The sequence below is a fragment of the Macrobrachium rosenbergii genome, chromosome 42 (assembly GCF_040412425.1).
Source record: "Macrobrachium rosenbergii isolate ZJJX-2024 chromosome 42, ASM4041242v1, whole genome shotgun sequence".
Taxonomy (NCBI): Eukaryota; Metazoa; Arthropoda; class Malacostraca; order Decapoda; family Palaemonidae; genus Macrobrachium; species Macrobrachium rosenbergii.
This window is the reverse complement of record NC_089782.1, coordinates 23,288,833-23,310,268: the sequence shown is the minus strand read 5'-3', so window position 1 is coordinate 23,310,268 and position 21,436 is coordinate 23,288,833. Positions and strand designations below refer to the sequence as shown.

The window sequence follows — 21,436 nt, the reverse complement described above, 5'->3', positions numbered from 1 at the left end:
TACAGCAACTACAGTTTCTGTAGGCTCTATGGGTTCTACAGGATCTACTGCCTCTACAAGCTCTACGAGGTCTACAGCATCTACTAATTCTACAGCCTTTACGACGTCTACAGCATCTACTAATTCTACAAGGTCTACAGCCCTACTAATTCTACAGGGTCTACAACATCTACTAACTCTACAGCCTTTACGGCGTCTACAGCATCTACTAATTCTACAAGGTCTACAGCACCTACTAATTCTACAGGGTCTACAGCATCTATTAATTCTACAGGGTCTACGGCATCTACTAATAGGCATCTACAGGGCATCTACAGCATCACTAATTCTACTAATTAATTCTAGGGTCTACAGCATCTACTAATTCTACAAGGTCTACAGCATCTATTAATTCTACAGGCTCTGTGGGGTATACAGCATCCACTAACTTTACAGGCTTTACAGGGTCTACAGCATCTACTAATTTTACAGGCTCTATAACCTCGCTGGGATCCACAACGCCAGTTCCCACGACAACTGCCTCTGGCACAAAAACAGCAACAGCCTCTTCAAACACCGCCAGTTCTACACTTTCCTCTGGCGTGAGCTCCTCTTCAACGGCAGGAAGCACCACCTACCTGAGCAACAACACAAAATCGACTGACAAGTCTACCTCTGGACTGACGGGAGTTAATAAGAGTATGAGTTACCTGAACAGCGCCACGCCGACACCAACACCTGTTGAAAGCAGCCAAGCCACGGCCTTCATGTACACCATTTATTTAAGTTCAAGTGAAGGTAAAGCGTACTCATGTGTTTTTATATAGATGGCAGGTAATTCGCTGTCACTGCTGGTTCTCTAGAAGTAGGCTTCATCTTGTAAATTTGTGAAGTGAAAGAATGCATAGGTCTCGTACGATCTGTTTTGATATATGGCTATGGATCACGGTATGACGATAAAACTGTACCTAAATGAATTTGTCGATTTGAGAATAAAACTTTAAGGAGAATATTAATAGATTTAGAAGTGATATCGTAAGGGAAATTGCAGAAGTTTGGATGCTCTGTGAATGATGAAACCAATAGTAAGAAAGAAAATTAAATTAAACCCACTCTTGGAGTGTGGATACCTTCGTTTAAAAAAAGAATGCCACATCAAAGTAATTTGTAATGTCCTTGAATTAGTAACTTTCGTTTAACCCTAGAATGTTTGAAGAATGCCCGAGACAGTAAGTACTGGTAATACAAATTTACAATATTAGCAGTTATACTTTGAGACTACCCAACTGCCTACCGAAAAAACGTCCCCAAGGAATAGGCACTGTCCTCCTCTGAGCTCTTTGCCTCCTCGCTTAACTAGTTAACATTTTCGTGGTTTTAAGAAACCGAGTACTGTATATCAAAGTGTCGCTGTTTAAAACTTGAAATGTTTTCTTCACTCTTTTCCAGAGGAACGCTACGAAAACGTTACCGACATATCTGGTGACGTCATAAGCATAGATCTCCCCTCGCTCAGCTTCGAGACTCAGTACACGGTCTCTCTCACGTGCCATTTTGGGGAAGTGTCTGTAGAGTGTGGAGATACCAACATTTATGCAGGTAATTAATATTTTATTAACAGATTTTTTTGTGAATTTACCTGCTTATCATCCATACACTGAAATAGAATGCAGCAGTTAACATTAATTCAATATTTTTCAGCTCTCCCCCCCCCCTCTGTTGGATGTATTGACCTATTTAACATCCATACACTGAAATAGAATGCAGCAGTTAACATTAATTCAATATCTTTGCAGCTTTGCCCATTCACTGGATAGTCATGGAGGATGACATCATCATCCACGCGCCTGCGCAAGGACTCGGGAGTTGGCAGGATCAGGAAGACCAGTGTCGTATGAGCGCGGGAACTCTGGTGTCCTTGGCTGACTCCCTGGAAAACGATAGGCTCCTAGAATCTCTCACGAAGAAGAGCAGTACACCAGCAATGGACATCTTTTGGATCGGTCTGAACATGTGCCCTGAACACCAAGGTTATTAAAAGCTAATTTGTTTAAATATAGCTCCCAGGTTATATCAGGACAGTTCCGTAAGAACATATTATCTAAGTGTGTTTGAAATGGTACCTTCTGTTTCGTAGGTCTTCCAAGTATTTTGATATTATTTCTTACGTTTCAAGATTTTGTAGTATTATATCACTTAAAGGTAAAGTTTTAACAGTTAGTTCTCTGTCTGAACTTGAATGGTAATGATAAGTGTTCCTCGCTTGCCTAAGGAGGCCTTCTTTTATTTTATATTTTATATTTTTTTTTAGAATTACATTGACGGTTGATTTCGTACTTTACTGATGCTAAAATAGCCTTTTCTTACACTTGGAATTGATGAAGCATTTGTCATCTCATTCTGTTTAAATGTCATCGATAACCTGTCTCTACTAGCTGAAATTTTGGCTAAAACTCAATTCCTGCTGTAGTATTTTCGAGATCTTCTTGTTATCTTCCTGGATGGTAGTGGTGACATCCTCTTGATAGCGAAAATAACAGAATTTTATATTCCCTGTAGTATTAATGACACCGGTAACTTTCTTTTGTAGGGTTCCCCTGGAGTGATGGCTCGATGTGGCAACAGTCGAACCTTCCAAATGAAAACTCAATGTTGAGCTCTACTACTTGCTGTATCAAATCAGTGTGGAACCAAGTGGAGGGGAATTTCGATTGGCTGGGAGAAGAATGCGATGCGCTGTTGCCAGCTATCTGTGAATTCCATCCAGAAGGTAAACGCAATTAAAAGATGAGAGATCTGAATCTCACGGCATCAGTAAATCATGACTCAGTATGTTTCCTTGTATGACTTGAGGTTAACAAAATAGGTTTGAATCTGTTAACATTGATGTATAACTCATCATGTTAGCTTCTATGTACTGTATTTGGAAACAATACAACATAGAGAGTAGGAAAAGCACGAAAGAGTATAAGAAGAAAGAAAAGATGGAATAGCCTAGACAACAGAGCTCTAATGAAACAAGAAGAAGAAGAAGGACAGAGTAGAATTATATTAAAATTTGTCAGTGTCATTTTCCTATTTTATAACAACAAGAATTGTATTTCTTGTGATGAATCAGTCTGTCAACCTCGTCTCTTCATTACATACATCTAGGTATGCTCCGTAGGGAAGTAGTGCCGTCAGTGCACCTCACGCGGTGTATTGTAGGCATTACTTCAGGTTCTTTGCAGCGTCCCTTCGGCCCCTTTCATTCCTTTTACTGTACCTTCATTCATATTCTCTTCATCTTAATTTCCACCTTCTCTTAACAATTGGCTCATAGTGCAACTGCGAGGTCTTCCTCCTGTTACACCTTCCCAACCTTTCTGCTGTCAATTAACGTTTCAGTGCTGAATGACGTCATGGGTCCCAGCGCTAGGCCTTTGGCCAAAATTCTATATTCCATTCCATTCCATCTAGGTATGGTGGCAAAGGCAAACGCATTCTATCGAGGACCCGCTAACAAGACAGAAGCGTCCGTCTCTTGGAGTTTTGAGCCCAAATTTTGGAATGCCTCTAGTTTGGTTATCGAGTACTGCCCCGTGCGTAGCCTCTTAAACATTACTTCGACTGTCCCCGTTGAAGAAGATCTCGGAAAGTAAGAATTCTTTCTCTGTAACATTCTTTTGTTTGAAGAGGATAGTTTGTTACTATGTTTTGTCTTGCACCCTATTATTTTTCATTTGTCTCTTAATTTTTGTTTCCTTTAGGGCATGGCTAAATAAAGGAATTTGATTCATTCTTTTATGGGTAAATTTTACGTTTCTTCCCCTGTCATTTATTTTCTGTATGCATGAAAAATGTACAGAAATGTGGTTTCCCATCCCATTTTTATTCGTAAATAGATCTCTTTACATTACAACCACTTACAGTGTAGCTGGCTTACAACATTATTTCATGTGCTCCAAAGCTTACGAAATAAACATCTAAGTTCAAAATTTTATAATCCACAGCTGTACATCCTCCATTGTGGATTCAGGCGTGACTACTTTCGTCCAGACAGACCTGATACCCTTCACTGAGTACAATGTCTCCATTAAGGCCAGAATCGATGCCCTCAACTTCACTGGCCAGCCAACAGTTACTTTTGTCCGAACATGTAAGTCTTTCAGATAACAAAACATATGCAAGTGTTTGTATGTTCAACTTTGAAGTGCGAGTTATAGTTCTGGCTGATAACTGCTTTAAATAGATTTTAAAGTTCAAATAAAACCTTTATATAACATAAGGAACTTATTCTTTGTCATCATTCGTTATCATCTTCCACAGATCCTGAGACCCCAGTCATTGTTCAGACATCACCCTCAGGTCGCCTTCATGTCATTTGGGCACAAAAGGTTTGAGTGAAATGCATCACTGTTTTTATGTCCTTCTTAATACTTGTGTTTGAAAAGCAAAAGTCTTTTTGCTATGTCCCCATGTTCATTGATTATCCCCCTGTAATTCATTAACTATCTTCATGTTTTTTTGTTGATTACTCTATATATTTCATGTCACGAAGTCCTAGAATGCAGTTTATGCATCTAAAATTATATGCCAAAAGAGGTCTTTGCCTTTCTTCGATCTCTGAAGAGGTCTGAGTTACCCTTAATATCTGTTACAGATTGACATTGCACTATGAGATGCTTTACCTCCTAAGGCCCTAAGCCACATAACTGTTTGTATATTATTGTTGGTATGTTTTTTTCACAAATACTGCAAAGAATATTAGACTAGAATGGTAAAAACTTAAAAAATTTAGACAGAAATGATCCTGAAAACTGTTGTCAGCTGATATGTTATAGGGAAGACGAGCCTGGGTGATTCACGTTAGCAGATTCTGACACTTCTAAAACTTTCAAACCTTCAGGTGGCTGAGTTTGATGAGGGAGATTTCGTAAAGCTGAAAGTCATGAATTCTTCCAATCCAGCTGTTGCCATAGTTTCGAAAACCGTACAAGTTACTGGAGCATCGATAGGTGGCCTCTTGCTAGGGGCTTCCTACACTGTTACTCTCGAAGAATTTCGTGGGAAACTAAGAAAGGAGAATGTTACTGTTAAGGCTTGTAAGTGGTTTGGAATGTATTCTCTGTAAATGTATTCTTAATTTTCTATTTCGTAGACAGTGCTGTAGAATAAACGTTAATCTTACATCCTAGAAAATCCCTAAATTTTGAGAGCCATGAATTGCATGTGATATGAGCTACTTTCCTGCGTAGTATTTAAATCTGTGCAAAGCTGGTTACAGAATCACTAGCAATGCTTGACAGGCTTTATTTAAATTCTTTCCGTGGGATTAAAGTTCTTAGGATGGGGGCCATGTTCTGGGTAAAAGTGTGATGGCAAGATCCTTCAATATAAAATTTAACCTAACTTGTTAACATGCAGGATGACTCAACTCTCAAATGGTATCCAAATTGGAAAAACTATACTATCAATACAGTACTTCCTCAACCGATTAAAAGCCATTTCTTTTATTCCTATAATTAGAGAACTCCTAGAATAAGAAGTTAGAATAGCTTTATTATACCTTGACTAGAAATTTATTCCACATCTCTCCTACAACCATTTTTGTTAAAAGTATTACAGGTAGTAACATTTTTCATTCAAGAAACATTAAGATGCCTGTACTAAAAGTTCTCTGTCGACTGGGCAGATCCTGCTTGTCCTTGCGATGACTGCCAGATTGAGGGTTTTTGCTATGAAGTGCAAGCAAAACAATCAGACGGCTTCACGGCAGACCAGAAGTGTAGGAAGGATGACAGCAGACTCGTCACCATTGATGACGTGAGTCAGGTTGACCGCCTTCTCGAAGTGGCCGAGACACTGAGAGATGACCTTTGGGTGGATCCAAGCTCCAGGAGAATTTCCGCCACAGGTACCGTGTCTCTTTATCTCTCTGACACAAATACTTGCTTCTCCGGTAACGATGAAGATGGCTGTGATTTTACCCGCAGTCTTTGTATCCATTCGAAGAATACTGACGGTGCATCAGTTTTATAGCCGTGTATTGAATCTCACCCATCATCTTGCCTTATTTACAGCCCTGGATTCCCGAGGCACAGCCGCCTTATTGACTGAAGATAACGAAGTGGAAGTGATAGACGAGGAGTCAGCAAACACCGATAAAACCACCAAAGAATGCCTTATTGTGTCCAGAGCCCGACGCGCTGTCATCGTTGAAGCCTGTAGCATCTTGCACAAGCCGGCTTGTCGGTATAAAGCACCAGGTGTGATCCAAATCCATTTCTTGGGTGGATTTGCGGATTAATGTTAATTAGAACTTACCCATACACGAACAAGGAATTAAGTTCATTTGAAGATAAAGAATAAATTAGTTCATGGACAGAGATTTTTTACATTGAATTCAATATAATCTGTACAGTATTAATTTATTACTAATCCCAACATCAAAGCACATAATGAATAAATATCGTTAGTTTATAGATACTTCCATAACACCAAGATGGAGAACAGGGATGAATTATATATTTTTTGAGTGTGTTTTTTCATGTTTTGAATAAGTTTGACACTGAATTTTGATGGTAGTTAGCAGATTTAATGTATTGTTCATGTAAAAAATCAATAAAATCCACAAGTAAAGCAATAATATAAAAAGAAAAAAATGTAACATTGGCAATGTCAGAGATACATCCTAAAATAACTTTTGTTAGGGTTTTCTAACAATGATGAAATTGTTTAAAGATTGTGTAGTGTAGGGTAAAATTATTTTATTTGTTGCACACCCTCCTGGTTCCTAACCGTAAAAATATCATTAAAGTTATTAATAAATATTAGTATCAAATATATTGTTGAATCATGAAAGCAAAATATGAAACTTAATTATAAGGACAGAAGGAAGATTTGTAAAGCAAGAAGGAGAATTAAAATAATTGTGAAGAGGATTAATGTATTACAAAAAATGACATAAACTTTAGTTTAAACATGAACAATCAGATAAGTTGTGTTGTGTGTTATAAGAGGTTGCTTATGCTTAAGTAATTGTATTGCTCTCTCTTCTGCTTTGCGATTTTTTCTCCTATCATTATAGTTCCAGTTTATGATCTTGCTTTGCTCTCCCACGTCTTTTATTATTTGCTTATATATTTGATATTTACTTACATTTGTTTAGTCGTCTGCCTCTTGTTACAGTTTCGCTTAGAATTTTTTTCTCTCTTAATTTTCCTTTTCCCAAGGTTTTTCCTTTTTTCTGGAATGCTATTGTTACAGTCCATATAACTGTATTAGCACATTATGACATTGCACCGCCCAGTACCAGCGCATGAATCTTTTGCATAACCAGGTATTCATCACTATTCAGTAATCATGCTCCAAATTTGTCCTGCAGTGTCTTCGGCCTTCCCTCCAGTCAGCGAGATCAGATCTGACAGTGGAGGAGACTGGATCTCCCTGGACTGGACCATGGACTATGGCTGGAAGGCAACATACTTCGTGTATTACCAGAGGAGATATGACAAGATCTATAAGAGCACTTAGGAAACAGAATTTCCACTATCCATTGAGTAATGGAATAACACATAGAGACATACATATACTGTGTGTATATATATATATATATATATATATATATATATATATATATATATATATATATTTATTTATATATATATATATATATATATATATATATATATATATTATATATATATATGTTACTCTATATATATATATATATATATATATATACATATATATATATATATAATATATATATATGTATTATTGTGATATTGTGTGTGTGTGTGTGTGTGTATATGTGTGTGTGTGCGTATGTGTGAAATATTCTCAAAAAGAGACTTCAATTCCATTCCATGTGTCATATCATTGACAGTCTGAGGTTAATAATATTGAGATTTAGAAATTTTATGTTTTCATTCAGTCTGTGTATGAGAGCTGTAACAAAAAGCTATTTTGCTTCATCATACTGCCTCGATTTGTTTCAATATGCTTCTCTATCTGATGTTACGTTTAGATCACGAGCATGATGTTTTATGAACATTTTGAATAAAATTAATATGGAAATAAAGATTAGATTTCCCTGTTGGCAGTGGTGGTATCAGGGCTGGAACCTAATGGGACGTACACCATGGAGCTGGTGGCCGACCTGGGAGGCGGCTTCTACTCGACCTCTGGGGAGTTTGACCTCGCCACCTCCAGCGACACGAACAAAGCCATCACTGATAAGGTGCGTTTTTTCAAAGGTCTTTCCTCTTGGGGAACATGACAGTTTTATTTGATAGGTAGTAAATAATAATTATAATAATTAGTTTTATTGATATTTTTTAATGATGAACATACGGTAATGCCGTGCGTTCCACTGGTGTTATGTGTCAAAATGAATTTTTGTTTTTACCTGCTATGTGATTTTTGTTATGATAAAAAAATTAACATTGTCTGTTCAAATTAGGGATGGGCAAAAAACTGAGAATTGTTGAATTATTGATACAAATTTTTTTCTTCTTAACATCAGTAGATATTGTATTTTTCAAATGGATTACTTGATATTTTGAGGAATCAACATACATTGTGATATATTTTGTGGGAGAATTATCAGCACACGCGCAAACACACATATACATAAACACCCATATATATATATATATATATATATATATATATATATATATATATATATATATATAACTATATTATTTTATTTATTTATATTTATTTTATATATATGTATGTATATATAAATATGCATATATATATATATATATATATATATATATATATATATATATGTATATACATATACATATACATATACATATATATATATAATATATATGTGTATATATGTTACTATATATATATATATATATATCTATATACTATTTATATTCTACCCTCTATATTTTTTATTCCCTATCCTTGATGTCTTATTACTCAACTCTTATTATCCCCATTCTATATTTTTATCTTCTTTGAAATCTATTATCTCCAACTCTATTAAATTATATTTAATATTTATCTTCTTTGATCTGTACTATATATTCAATAAATTAAATTATATATATATATATATATATATATATATATATATATATATATATATATATATATATATATAATATGTATGTGTGTGTGTGTGTGTGTGTGTGTATATACATATGTTATTAGTTAGAAATGTTTGTTTCATATTTTGCTTCTCCCAACAGTTAACAATCGGTTCGGTTGCCGTCAGTCAAAGTTATATAATGCCGTTGGTTTGTGGCTCAATATTGGTGGCTGCTTGTATCACCACGATGCTCCTCTTCTTCGCCACAGGGTGAGTAAGACTCACGTTGCCTTAATGGGTTCAGCCATGATAGTTTTTTTTTTTTTAGTATTTTTATTATATCATAATGGGTAGAATGAATGAATGTCTATTTTGATAGTCCCATGTAGAAGTCAAGATTTAACTAACGTCATTCTACATTTTGAAAACCGCCCTAGAGAGAGTCAGAGATAAAGGGACTTCGCTAAAAAAGATGACTTTGTTTTTACAGGATGTTCTACCAGGATTGCGTAGCGCAGCTGGCCTTTCTGGGAACTCTCATAGCTGCTTTCCTCAACCTTATGTTGGCCCATCCCAATCCAGTTCTGCCCGAAAATGAGGTAAAGGATTAAGTGTTCATTTCACACCTCTCATTTATCAGTCAGGCTCTTAAATGTTAAAGGAGCTATGTAGTTATATGGGTGTTCCTCTCTTTTCTTGCCTAGTCAGGATCCTTTATGGTAAGATAAAGTAAAATGTAAATAGAGCCAGGTAGTCGGTCTTTTCATAGAGATTATGAAGAAAAATTTGAAAGGGAAATACGCTAGGAACAAAATGAGGCAGTTACATTTGTGCTTTGTATCATTTTTACTATTGCATAATGCTGAGTGCTGTCAAGTATCACAGTACTGTTTGTAATAATGGCATTTGAAAGGTAGTCACTCTGATGGAAGAGTAATTGCATGCACTTGGTTCTTCTTTATCGCTTATGGCAATCCACCATACGCTTTGCTTTTACTGGCCTTTTACCGTCTCATCTGTAAGTCCCGTAGGGGGGTATTGCCGTCAGTGCACCTCGTGCAGTGCACTGTAGGCATTACTTATGGATCTTTGCAGCGTCCCTTCGGCCCCTTGCTGCAATCCCTTTCATTCTTATTGCTTTACCTCCTTCCATAATCTTTCTTCCATCCTACTTTCCACCCTCTCCTAACAATTTATCCATAGTGAAACTGCGAGGTTTTCCTCCTGTTACAACTTTCAGACCTTTTGACTGTCAGTTTCCGTTTCAGTGCTGAATGATCTCATAGGTCCCATTGCTTGGTCTTTGGCCTAAATTCTATATTCTAATCTACTCTATGATTTTCAGACGGGTTGCATCGTTGTGGCGGTGGTGCTTCACTTCCTGTTTTTGTGTGCCTTCATGTTCCTGATGCTGGAGTCCTTGACGTACGCCCATCTTCTGGTCACTCCGATTCGTAGCCCGTTCCAGGTAAATTTCACAGGGAATTGATTTTCATTTCTTCTTTTCATCACGTGTGAGTCCACTTTCTAGTATGTTTATAAATGAATCTGTATTCTTTTTGTCTTTATTTTAGCAGGCTGGATTTTGATACGTACCCCTTAGGTTTTACAAGTTTAATTAGTAGGGTTTTTTTTGGAGCTTTTCATATATCAAGATTGAAATCTTAAATTTTTCCCAGTTATGGAAAATATCTCAATGGACTGATAATGTATGCTAACAGATTTTCCGAAATATTTAACCTTTTTTTCAAAAGCCAGGTCTTTTATAACTTGATAAAACAAGCCAGTTAAAACACACTTTTTGTGCTGTTGCCAAACTTGATTTAGGCATCCATGATGTCTTCACCAAGAAATAAATTCACAAAAAATGTAATCATTAGTAAGCTATACTTACTCGTAAATGCTTTTATTACTGGTTGGAAGGCCTTAGACCACTCCCAGATCCAAAGCGCTGGTCCTCATATCCTTTATTTGCCTTTATATTGCTCAATGTAAAATTTGTTAATAGTATGAGTAAATCATAATTTTATTACAGTCCTCTGCTCTGTAAGCTGGTTTCCTTCTGTCCTTATCTTCCAGTTTCCTTGGCTTTCTTAACAGTATCTTTGAGTATTTCATTATATATTTGCTTGTTTGCATAATTAAAACACCGCATTCTGTTTCATTTCTTCTGCAGAAATCCAACTGGCTCCTGATAGCTTTTGGTCTGATAGTCCCCTTGATAGTCGTCGCCATCTGTGCAGCCGTGCCTTATCGTAAATATGTTGATTATGACCAGTCAAAGTAAGTAGAGCAGATATTTCGGTTGCGTTGTATATTTGCCATTCCCACAGTATATGCTATATGGATGAAGGCTGTTCCTAGCTATACATTATGCTTTTCAAGGTACTGTAAAATTTTCTGTTCATTGAATGCAAGAGAATATTTCTTAGGCATAAAATTAAATACTTTGTTGAGTTGTAACTTTGAATATCCTGTTTGAGTATGCTAGTGATTCTTATTTACATTAAATTCATTTTTATCTGGGAATGGCGAGACTTGAGGTCTATAAGAAGTCAACCAGCAGGCTATTTTTGTTTGGCCATGAGGTGAAAAATGAAAAGAATAATGTTAAAATATAATTTATCTTGAATATTCTTATTTGTGTATGTATGTATATTTTAAACTTTATTTCTTGAGCACAAGTAGGAATCTATATTCAGTGTCAGTCAGTCTTCCATGCAATTTACATGAAACTTTGTGTTTTTTTTAATCTCAGCTTATTAAGTTTTCTTTCAAGAAATCTGTAATAATGTTTATTCCACAGTTGTTGGCTCAATGGCACAGGAGATGGTGTATATGGGGAGGCCATACCCATAGCCATACTGATCATTGCCTCGTTGATTCTTCTTATCCTCACAATGTTTAACAATGAGACACCGCCAGAACTCATCGATATCAACCTACGTAGCAGACAAAGGTCAGTTTCCTCTGTAAACTTGGGATTTGTGTCCATATTTCCCCCTTTTCTCATTTTTAAAGTAAAATCTGTTACCGTCGTGAAGTATAACCAAGTGCTTTGTATCCTTGTATGAGTGTTTCATAGTAATATCAAAGTTTTTGACAGTGGGCTGTATATCCTTGTTTCATTTTTTATATCTGAGATACCAAAGTTTTTCATAAGGAAAACTTAAAGACCAATAGAAGTGTGAGGTTGCTTGTTAGGAACAAAAGCTTTGTGCTATGGTTCATTCTTTTTTCGCAATACTGTATTTTTCCCATTCGTAAAGGATTGGTGGTAGGAAAGGAGGCTTATACTCTTGAATCCATACATATAGGTATATGTGTTTGAAGTGTATCTGCAAAGCATATGTTCTTATCTTATCTGACATAGTCTATTTTCCCAACTGGATATCCATTTTGCTTACTCTTGAATCCATAGCCTCTGATATACTTTCGTTCCTTTTACTGTACCTCCTTTCATATTCTCTTCCATCTTACTTTCCACCCTCTTCTAACAATTGATTTATAGCATAACTGCGAGGTTTTCCTCTTGTTACGCCTCTCCAACCTTTTACTGTCAATTTTCGTTTCAGCGCTGAATGGCCTCATAGGTCCCAGTGCTTAGCCTTTGGCCTAAATTCTATATTCAGTTCAATTTACCTCTGATAATATGGTCTTAGTTCCTTTGGCCATTAATGATTTAAAAGTAGAAACAAATTGATATAGTTTCGAAAGAATGAAATAGAAGTATAGTCATAAGCCTCCTTTCCCTCACATAAATCCTTTGCAAACGGAAAATAATATGGTATAAATGAAAAAGATGAACCATAGCACAAAGCTTGCTTTCAAATTCAAAGCAAAACGTAGTTCGTTCTTTCATATATAATATGAAGGAAGGACCTACATTTGTACCTGTTCACAGTTACTTAACTATGACTGAATTTTTCTTTCATGTGTAAACAAACTTAACGTATGGTGCCTTATTTAGATGTAAATAGTTACAAAACTCATTACCACTACTCCTTGCCAGTTATATATGGTTTATTATACTTTATCCCGAAGCTTACTCTTTAATCATGCGATAAATAAGATTCTTAAAGTGTCATCTATCAAACACCACAAATTTATGATTTCAGTTGAGTAGTGGTGACTAACTGAATCCGTTTCATTTCGACAGCGACAGCCATAAGCTCCGATGGGTCGTGATGGCGCTCGTCATAGAGTTAACCATCGTCTGGGGCACGGGAATTTCAACGTACCAGACTGGTAATTCAGGCCTTCGAACAGTCTTCTGCATCTTCACTCTCATTCTTGCCATCACCATAGTAGGTGCCAGGACATCTCTCGATGATACGGTAAGTCCTATGGAAAAGTAATGTTTTTTTTATGCTTCATTGTGTGAGTTAGGGAAAAAAGTAATGTTTCTTTGATGCTTCATTGTGTGAGGGTTAGGGGAAAAAAGTAATGTTTCTTTGATGCTTCATTGTGCGAAGGTTAGGGGAAAAAGTAATGTTTCTTTGATGCTTCATTGTGTGAAGGTTAGGGGAAAAAAGTAATGTTTCTTTGACGCTTCATTGTGTGAAGGTTAGGGGAAAAAAGTAATGTTTCTTTGATGCTTCAGCGTGTGAGGTTAGGGGACAAAAGTAATGTTTCTTTGATGCTTCAGCGTGTGAGGGTTAGGGGAAAAAAGTAATGTTTTTTTGATGCTTCAGTGTGTGAGGGTTAGGAGAAAAAAATATTGTTTCTTTGATACTTCAGCGTGTGAGGGTTAGGGAAAAAAAGTAATGTTTCTTTGATGCTTCATTGCGTGAGGGTTAGGGGAAAAAAGTAATGTTTCTTTGACGCTTCATTGTGTGAAGGTATAGGGGAAAAAAGTAATGTTTCTTTGATGCTTCAGCGTGTGAGGTTGGGGACAAAAGTAATGTTTTTTTCTTTGATGCTTCAGCGTGTGAGGTTAGGGGAAAAAGTAATGTTTTTGATGCTTCCAGTGTGTGAGGTTAGGAGAAAAAATATTGTTTCTTTGATACTTCAGCGTGTGAGGGTTAGGGGAAAAAAGTAATGTTTCTTTGATGCTTCATTGCGTGAGGGTTAGGGGAAAAAGTAACGTTTCTTTGATGCTTCAGTATGTGAGGGTTAGGGAAATATTTCTTTGATGATGACAGAACAATACTTTGAGAAATGTTGAATATAAAGAAGAAATTAAGAATACTAATTGCTCTGGAGTATGTTGATGGCTTGGTGTAGATGCACCCAGCCTTGTAACAGCACGGGTCTTTATTTAAATTTTGGTAAGGTGTTAAAGTAGGCATGAAGCAAACCTCTGGACTTTGGCACAGCGAAACAGGGAGTAGTCCAGTACAAGTTTCAATAATGGGAAAACTATCAAAGTTAAAACATTTATCTGAATAAGAACAGTAAGATTAAGCCGAGACAACATTTAGCATGTTTTGTGTTCTGAACTGTTTTGTAATGCAGACTTATGCAATGTGAAGTTCGTAATCTTTTTGCCCCATGACAGTTCCGATCGAAAATGCACCGCTTGTGCTGTGGGACGGCGTTGACGTACAAAAGGAGTGAATTGTCTGGCATGAGTGGGAAATCCAGAGTAGCGCCTGTTTCCACGAGAATCCCTCCAGATTCTGCAGTAACTGCCAGGTAAGATTTCCATTATTGGAGTGTTTGCAATTTATTTCAGCAATTTTGGAAGTTTTCGCCAGTGCAACAGATGATTTCAGAGCAACAATATTCCGAACTTTTCGGTTCCATATATTTTTTTTCTTTTTGCTCAAGCTGTGATTTCTTATATTTATACACTGCTTGAAACAATACCATTTGAGTGTGTTTTTTTATGTTTTCAAGTGTGGCATTTTAATTTTTTTTTGCTTGTTGCTGATAATTCAACAGTGAGACGAAAACAGTCCCTTTTTCGTGGTTTCTCTTCTATTAGAAGCTTGTGACTTACTTGGAAGTAATATCAGGTACAAGACTTCCTGGGAAATTTGCTAGAATAACTGTTTCTGGAAAGATGCTCAGTTCAAAATTTTATCACATTGGCATCATGCATAACCTGTCTTATATAGAGCAGGTAGCAGTTGGGCTTATTCCAGTATTCATTTAAATTTCTGTAGTCTTAGCCAATATAAGGCTAAATTGGTCATAAAAATATGGGAGAAGGATGTTTTTCTTCTTGTATTTGATTCTTTGCAAGAAGCAAATGTAAAGATTATACAACATTCAGCGTTGTGGGAAGCTTTTCCTAAATGAACAGATCTCTAACCCAATTTCCTTTCAGTCGTCAGTCATGTGAGTTAACCCTTAGTTTTGAATTAATTTGTTCATATTAATTTCAGGAAATCTGTATATATACGTGTCTTATCAGTTTCAATAATTATGCATCATATTAATCAATCTTCAGTGTTAGCAGTGAATTTTGAAACTTTCAGGGTACATATTATAATTGTTCATGCCATTTATGAAGACCCAGTAGTAATGTGTAGCTTATTAAAACTGAACAATTTTCGTAGGTAAGGCTATTGTCTGGGTCTACAATAGCCTGGTGATAACGATTCAAATTGCTGAATATGCCCAAAATTAAATATAACAAGTAATAAAGTGTATTGCAGTACTGAGCTGCATGATGGGCTCAGATACAGACCCTGAATACTATTAGAGTAAATGCCCAAATACAAAATGAATGCAGTTACAATTTTTCGTTCTGTGAGAAGATTACTAAATTATGTGAATTGTTTTTATAAGCAAAAATGTAAGCTTAAAAGATGTCAGAAATATATTAAAGTACCTATTAGAAGGAGACTAAAAAAAAAAACTTTAGCTGTTTATATCATACAGAGAAAATGAGCAATGTAAATTTTCATTTTGTACAGAGGATTGCTTGCATTATGTTTCTTGTTTATGCAATGTCAGCAGAAGTTTAAATTTCATTATTCACAGTCTCTAAAATACCAGCCATATGATAAAACTCACATTGATAAGAGCCCAGGCTAATTAACAGATGCCTCTAATTCCTAATATCTGTTAACGCGAGGCATTAACTCTAAAATGCTGAACAATTGTCCGTGGTAGAGTTGTCATACAGTTATCATCTGTGTTAGTAAATTTGTAGTCATGATGAAATTAGCGTAACTTTTGGGAAACATACACTTGATAAAGCTACTGTGCTGCGCTTAAAGCTAAAGAAAGATCCTTTATAGCAAATATGAAAACAAAAGCTAGGTTGTATCAAGTGACCCAGGAACCCAGTGAAAAAACGGACCTCAAAAAATGCCCTTGATAAATACATTTTTAGAAAAATATTTAGGCATGTTTTATCTCTGTAATAGTAATTATTAGAGACTAATAATGGTTCTCAGGAAGAATGACCTCGTCATTAAGTATGTAATGAATTACGATTATTTCTAGATGGTTCTAGAAATTAAGAAAATTTGCTCTGACCGTTAAATGTCCCTTTACTGTATTGCGCTTTGAATGCCAATTTTTTTTCATCAATTTTTTAAACCACGGAAGATTTTTTTTCAGTGTCGTGGTTGCATAGACATTTTGAGGAGTAGACAATGCAATACAGTAGTTTTTGAAGCAGTGTGGCAATTTTTTTATGCCGTCACAGATTTTTTTGTGATATCGCTATGTTTTTGTGTTTTTGCTATATTTTTGAACTTAGATATTTGTGCTTGATGAGTCTGTGGTGTGCAGCGAATGTAGTTTGCTTTTGCTTGAGTACGAAACTGCCTTCTGTGCTTTTAGTTGTTTGAACTTACTGTATTGATGCTTTTTGACTGTCGGTATTCATGTGGTTAAACAATTGATTTCATGTTTTGTTTTAAGGCAAAATTCAGAATTATGAATACATTTTTCCTTGTTAGCTTTAAGTAAATATTTTCAGTTGATTTCATATTTTGTTCGTTCAGTACGTGAGGATATCAAGTCTTTTATCTTTTAATGAATATATTATTGTGCAATAAACAAATTAACATAATTTTTAAATGCTATTTACAGCTATCTGCAATGAAATTAACATGACAGTACAGCTGTGAGGGTATTATACATGCATATAATACTGTAATTCTACTTTTGGAGAGTTCTTCTGTAAAGCAATTCTTTGCTAGAAATTGATAGGATTATAAAGTTTAAAGGGACTATCTAATGATCTGTATATTTATTTTTTATTATCTAATTAGTGTCAGTTACATGGGTAATGTGATTTAATTTTTATATTTTTCTATTATATATTGTATATATATATATATATATATATATATATATATATATATATATATATATATATATATGTATATATATACATATATACATACATACACACATACATATTACACTTTTCTGTTTCTTCGGTTCTTCACAAATGAAAGCGTACACATTACAATATTGGCATTAATAGCAGCAGTAATCTTCTATCAGCTCCTGGTGAAATGCCTAGGGACCAGATTGCTAATCTATGTCTCTGTGAACTAAGGTTAGGTAAATTAACTCTCTCTCTCTCTCTCTCTCTCAGCTTCATTTCTTTAGATGACAGACAGTTGTCTTAGCTAGGTTCAGTCGTTTCTGACGATAAGTATAGCCAGTGAAAGATCTGTCGAAATGCGCACATTACTGAAGTTCCCAGTCACAGCGGTCAAAATGATACAGATTAAATGTTATGAAATTGTCCTAAAACAGTATAACTGGCAACACACTGAAAACATAGAAAACGGGAATTTGCACTGATTTGCTTATATCCGTAATCAAGAGATAAGGAAACTATGGGATATATATATATTGGTAGGTTTAAATACGGTTCGGGTTCGACATTATTCAACAGCCCCTGTAGCTGTAGTTATTCTAAATATCACATTATTTTCAGTTGTTTAAAACGTCACGTTATTTCCTTATGGTATTTTATTTAGCTTTTAAGAAGGTAGGCCCATCAGTTAAGAGTTCTCAAGTCATTACTGATTCTAAATCAATTGTTTCCCATTTTTTCAGTTTAGAATTTGTAGATAACTTTAACTATTCATTTCTGGCAAACAGTTGCTTTACATCAAATTTCAAACTAAATTTTCTCATGGCTTTGCAGTGTAAAAGTTAAAAGGTATTTGCAAAGATAAAATGTTAATGTATATGTTAATATAAATACCATATATATATAATATATATATATATATATTTATATATGTATATATATATATATCTATATATATATATATATATATATATATATATATATATATATATATATATATATATATATTGTGGTATGGGATTATTTATGTTTCCTATTTTGCTATAAATTTTTGAGTTTTTACCTAAAATGTGTTTATTACTCAAATAAATTTTTTTGTATAATTTTTATAGCATGATATCAAAGAAATTGCCGATGGAGCACTTTAAGAGCCATTTTTCAACTAAATGTCTAAAGCATGTTACGTTCCTCAAGTTTTGTAGCACATGTGAAATTTGAAATGTTCTTCTCTTTACTAGTCCTCTTCGGAAGACAACGGAAAACAGCAAAGAAATAAAACAAATTTTAAAAAAACAGGTGCAGAATGTAATATACATAATTATACGCACAAATACATTTTCAGTCCCAGTTTCACTTACATAACCAGATTTACCAGACATGTATACTGTTTAATTTGAAAGAAACCATTTGCCACATATTAAGGTTCTGTATAAATTTTGTTCTTTCTTACATTATTTGTCCTGTTACTGTTGCCATATATTGCTTTAAAACCCCCAGTGCATAAAAACAAATTAAAAATACCGTTACTCATACTATTTCAGTTCTACACTGAACAAGATAAAGCAGTGTTAGTTTGTTCAGATCATTAGTGGTACAGACCTTTGTAGAGTATTGATAACATTCCTTAGAAAACATCGAGTGAAAATGGTGAATGCCTACACAAATACATGCTTAAAATATGCTGAAGGTAAAACAGAATAATTAAAAAAATTAACATTTGCATAACTGAATGAGTACCACGGAAATATACACAGATTTTAAATAAGCACACATATACATACACACATATACACACACACACACACACACATACATATATATATATATATATATATATATATATATATATATATATATATATATATATATATATATATATATATATATAATATATATATATAAAACTGAGAACAGTAGAATCATTATTGCAATGTTAAGCTCTTCTAATGTTAAGCAACAGTAGTCATTAAAAAAAAAGGACAAAGATTGGGAGAAGCAGACAACAGGCCTTGGTTTTACACAAAGAACAACATGGAATTTGTACGGGTCACAACAACAATAAAAAAACAACAGTAACACCAACAGCGACATCCTGCACCAACAGCTGATCTATCACGCCCCAGAGCAAACACAGGCACAACAAGAAACAAAACAGAAAAATGATTTCTCTGTTAACTTATGATAAGATGTTACAGGTTTCGTGACTGCGATCCGCTCAAAGGAAAACATATGTCTGTGGTCCATCAGTAGAACCACTTCCTCTCTCTGTATGTCCCTCGAAGGTTAGCACTTCTTCAGGAATATTCCATTCATTATCATGCAGATGTCGTTTAGTGCTTCGAGGTCAACTCTAAAGCTTTTAGTGTAATGTTGTCATCTGTATTTGTATAATACATCTCTTATCACATGCCAGGCAGTAATCCTCTCTCTTCACTCAGTGATAGGCTTTCATTTTTCCCCCCAGTGAAGGTCATATTTTGACGTAGATTGGAACGCTTCCCCATAAATTTCACTGTACATAGACAGTGGGTGACTGACAGGAATACTCCTGGTACCTTTTAATCATGTCGTTCCGTACTTCGGCGAATACGTCAGTTCTGCAACAGAAGTGCACTTGCATAACTGGAGAAAGTGTAAATAAACCCGCTTATTTTACTTGGGGTTCGACAGACAAATATTTCTCATGTAATGTAATATCGATGTAAATGGTTTCTAGAGGTTATAGGTTCCCAAAGACAAGTTACTAACAGTTTTCAGAGTAAAGGAGTTTACATGTATCTTCATTGTCTTGAAATGGTATTATATTTTTTCATTGTGAAAGCCTTCCCTTTGCATATAAATTGGTCTTTTCAGTTAAATTTCCTTGTTATGGTGTGCACTAGTGGCTGACTGCCGTATAAAGTAATTAATTTCTAAAATGTATTAATATAAGAAGAAACCAATTCCCCACTCTTTGTGAAGATTACCCAGTGTAGACAGTTGCAACAAGTTAAAAGTCTTATTGTTTTGTATTTTCTTCCAAATTCAGATTACCCTATCTACAGCATTGCAGTTGCGTAGCATAATTTTCTAGAGCTAATGTTTGCTATATTGCTACTTTTATTCTTGGGATATGGGAATTATAAAACACTCAGAAAGGTTGCATCTGTCCACACCTGTCTTCCACTGTGATTTTATGAATTAAGAAATTTACTGAGGACTGAATCAATTTCTGTGGTTTTGTACCTTACCTAAACTCCCTTGCAGCCAACCTCATGACCTCAGAAACCATGATGTGGGATTAACTATCAGTCATTTAGCTCACATTTGGAATTTGTTCATTTTGAGAAGCTGGGGAACAATATACCATATGACTTGTCTGTCTACCTGAACAGATAGGCGACCAAGATATAAAACAAAATGCCTAAATAAACCAACCTGCAGGAAAGGAGACTTGTATAATCTAAACTTCAAAACTAAATCTTAGCATTTCCCACTTGTAGTTAGAGGAATGAAAGTAGTTTGAAGTGCGTAGTTCAGCTAGCCCTTAGTGACCTAAACGAACGTAGATAGAATCTGCATGGTACATTCAGAGCTTCTAAAGAACTGCATGGAGGCATAATGATATCGCCTAGAGGTGTGAAACATCTAAGAATGCACAGTTGTAACAACAATCCTGTACAGTAAAGAGACTTTGAGATTTAACATTTGATATTGTTTATTTCATGTATCCTGGACCCATTGTACGTTTTATAGGTAAGAATTTTCTTTGTGGTGTTTAGTGCGTGTGTTCATTAGTAGATAAATGCAAATTGATATAGATTTAAGTACATTTTTGTAGGAGAATTATAATTTTTTTTTTGTAGAAGAGTTATAATCTTGAAGGTGAAAAATAGTGAGTAGTTTTAATGGAAGGAAATATGAAATACCAAGAAAAATATATGTTTAGTAACTTTCGTTAGCGTTATCAAACTAAAGCAAAAGTGCTATGAAACGTAAAAGTATGTTTTGAACATACCTTCACACTCCATAGTATTTTTTTTAAGTTTGATAAAACTAGAGAAAAGTTACTAAATATATATTTTTCCAGACATTTCATACTATTGTGGAATTTCGCTCCATTAACCTGAGTGCGACACTGCAGTGACGCCTTAGATAGTTTTTACAGTTGCTGGAATCAAGATTTGATATTGAAGTTCTGG

General features: G+C 35.0%; 1 protein-coding gene across 1 annotated transcript in view; it reads left to right on the top strand.

Annotated features, from left to right (window-relative positions):
- The window catches only part of LOC136827761 (uncharacterized), a 135,927-nt gene that overhangs the window by 108,559 nt on the left and 5,932 nt on the right, over positions 1–21,436 (top strand). Inside the window, 21 exon segments of the mRNA XM_067085223.1 lie at positions 126–275; positions 374–777; positions 1,429–1,578; positions 1,776–2,009; positions 2,570–2,749; positions 3,439–3,616; positions 3,972–4,117; positions 4,288–4,355; positions 4,868–5,063; positions 5,654–5,875; positions 6,042–6,227; positions 7,346–7,481; positions 7,483–7,520; positions 8,067–8,203; positions 9,180–9,289; positions 9,510–9,618; positions 10,365–10,487; positions 11,196–11,302; positions 11,826–11,978; positions 13,179–13,356; positions 14,520–14,656. Coding sequence (XP_066941324.1) covers positions 126–275; positions 374–777; positions 1,429–1,578; positions 1,776–2,009; positions 2,570–2,749; positions 3,439–3,616; positions 3,972–4,117; positions 4,288–4,355; positions 4,868–5,063; positions 5,654–5,875; positions 6,042–6,227; positions 7,346–7,481; positions 7,483–7,520; positions 8,067–8,203; positions 9,180–9,289; positions 9,510–9,618; positions 10,365–10,487; positions 11,196–11,302; positions 11,826–11,978; positions 13,179–13,356; positions 14,520–14,656 — 3,342 coding nt within the window.